Source organism: Leishmania donovani, chromosome 31 (assembly GCF_000227135.1).
Source record: "Leishmania donovani BPK282A1 complete genome, chromosome 31".
In the NCBI taxonomy this organism is placed as follows: domain Eukaryota; phylum Euglenozoa; class Kinetoplastea; order Trypanosomatida; family Trypanosomatidae; genus Leishmania; species Leishmania donovani.
Genome location: NC_018258.1, coordinates 621,049 through 623,576, shown reverse-complemented (window position 1 = coordinate 623,576; position 2,528 = coordinate 621,049). Strand labels below are relative to the sequence as shown.

General features: G+C 61.9%; 1 protein-coding gene across 1 annotated transcript; it reads left to right on the top strand.

The window, feature by feature from the left end:
- Nucleotides 1-1,321: 1,321 nt before the first annotated feature.
- On the top strand, nt 1,322-1,702 carry LDBPK_311420 (hypothetical protein, conserved; the record flags this gene model as incomplete). Its single annotated transcript, XM_003863185.1, has 1 exon — nt 1,322-1,702. The coding sequence occupies one exon, from the start codon at nt 1,322-1,324 to the stop codon at nt 1,700-1,702; it is 381 nt and encodes a 126-aa protein (XP_003863233.1).
- Nucleotides 1,703-2,528: the final 826 nt, after the last annotated feature.

Here is a 2,528-nt window from a genome sequence, read left to right as displayed (position 1 = left end):
CACGAGGCGACTGAGGGCGAAGCGTGGCGCACAGGCAGAGCGCGCGTGGCCTGCGAGGGCCGTGGCGTGCAGCTGGCCAGCTTCCTCCTCGGGCTGGCCCGGCGTCCGTGCGCCTAGCCGACCCCCTGCTGCCCGCGCGACCGACGCCACCGCCTCCGCCCTGGAGCAGGACCGTGGACGTGGACGGCGTGGATGGAGGCGCGCGGTCCGGCCGAGCCGGTGTTGCGCCGGTGGCGCAGCGGGTATGCGAGGAAGAGGGCCGAGGAGGGACAGGAGGAGCCCGTGAGACGCACGGCCCGCCTCGTCGGCATGACGGCTCGCGCTAGAGGGCCCGGATGCAGCCGTGGCGCGGCAGGGACAGGACAGAGGTGTGGCTGTGCGCGTATGTCTGCTGGCGTGCTCGTGGTCAAATGGGCACGTGGGCAAAAACGCTTTGGTTAAGCTGGCTGTCATAATAAGCTACGCGCAGTCTCAGGGATTTCGGAGGAGGTTTGTCTCAGTGCGCGGCTCTCGCGGAGTGGGGCGGTGTCACACAAACAAGTGCTGGTTGATGTACCCTAGTGTGTCCTTTGAATTGTGCCGCTGGGACGTCCATAAATGGGATTCCCGTATTCGAGCGTGCCCCTTAAGCTGTGTATTGTTCTCCTCGTTTCTTCCCCTGAAACGCTTACGTAATCTGTTTTGTGTTGAACTCGAAAAGGGAAGGGCTATCGGCAGTGCCCTAGCGGCCTTGAAGGAGGCGGACAGGCCAGCGTTGCCTGTCCACTAAGGCGAGATCTGTGCGGTGTGGCCTCTTTGAAGGGGTGCTATTCGTGAGCCTCAGGTGGACTCGTTGATGAGGCTGCGTCGGTGCCTCAGTCCGCAGAGAGAAACCTGCGGTTCGTGCGCCTTTTCCCGTTTTGCGGTGTAGCGTGCTGGATGGTGGAGCGGACGCCGATGTCTTGGTGCGCTTCTCTGTGTATGCTTTACAGCAGGGCTGCGCGTCTTCCGTCTTTTAATATCCTCGCCTTGCACCCCCTTTCTTTATTGCTGGTTTGCTTTCTCAATCGTATCATCATGATAGCTGTTCTTGCTGCTCGCTCTGCGTGATCTGACACATACCTGCGGAGGCGGTGCCCACGATCTCCCTCAGTCGCTGGCTTGCTTTTATTTTTATTTTTCCATCTTTTAGGTTTGCCTCACTTCATCTGTCCTCCTGATTCCGTGCGGTTGCCCGCAGCGCTCGTCTGGTAACACGCGAAGCGCTGCCGAAGGAGAGTGCCTCTGATACGCGAGAGGATCGGGCGCTTTCGGTTTTATTTCCCTTCGCTGGTTGTGTACGATGCCGCACTCCCCTCAGTCGACAGGGCAGATCACCTGCCAGCAGTGCCATGTTACGCTTGCCTACCCCATCGGTGCCCCCTCGGTGCGGTGCCCGATGTGCGCAGCCGTGACGCCAGTTCAGCAGTTCAGTGTGACGTGCGTGTGCTGCCGCTGCATCCTCATCCTGCCGCAGAACACCAGCCTTGCCATGTGCCCGCGATGCCGGACTGTGATGTCTATCCCGGCTAGTATTCGCGAGGGTCACACCGGACCGCAGGCCCCGCCAAAACAATGCGTTTACATTGACCGCCCACCCACTGTCAACTCGTCGGGCGTTAAGGTGACTCACTTGGCTGTCGGCACGAAGCTCGACGACGACAACCCGCCGGGAAAGCGCTAGACATAGTGCTGTAAAAGCAGGTCGCCCGCGACAATCTGCACCGGTGCAGAGGCACGCGCCCTTCACGCTGCGTGCCCGCACGAAGTCGGCCTCGCCTATGCTTCTTTGTGATGTGCCATAACCGCCTTGTGTGCTGTCGTGTGCGCGTCTTCTGTGAGCTGCTTGCCTCCTCCGCCGCTTTTGCCGTTCTCGTACAAGGCGTCTTGCTGCCCGTTGACCCCGCGGCCTGCCCCACTTCCCCTTTTTTATTTCATTTTCTTTGGAGTAGGAGGGCGTGGGTGGGTGGGCTCCTCTGTGCCGTCCGACTTCGGTTTGTTGGACGTCCCGCCTGCCCCGTCCTCCCCTCGCTTCGATGCTGCTGCTCTCGATGTTGCTTCCTCGTTTGGGGGTCTTTCTTGTTTTTATTTTGTTTACTGGCGGCTCTATTGCCCGCCGGCCACCTTCATGTGTGGCATCGAGGGCCCCGCGCCTCACACGCCGCGGGGGGAGGAGAGGGGGGAGGCCAGGCAACCTGCAGCCTGCCCTCGGGTACGGCTGCGGACTCTTGCCGTTGGCGGACAGGCCTGGGCCGGCGCTGTGCCAAAGAGACGTGCGGTGATGCTGACGTTTGTGCCCGCTCACTAGGCATGGTGTCGGCGGCTCGACAACTACGGAAACACCGACTCGTGTGAAAGGCGTGCAGAGTCCGGAGCGGGCGTCGTGCCCCTGCGGCCATGGACTCCGACGAACATCTCGCCTGCCGCGGCACATGCGGGCAGGCGATTCATCGACGCCCGAGGTGGCATCGACGGAGATGGACGATGCGGGCAGCGACCCCCCTCCCCCG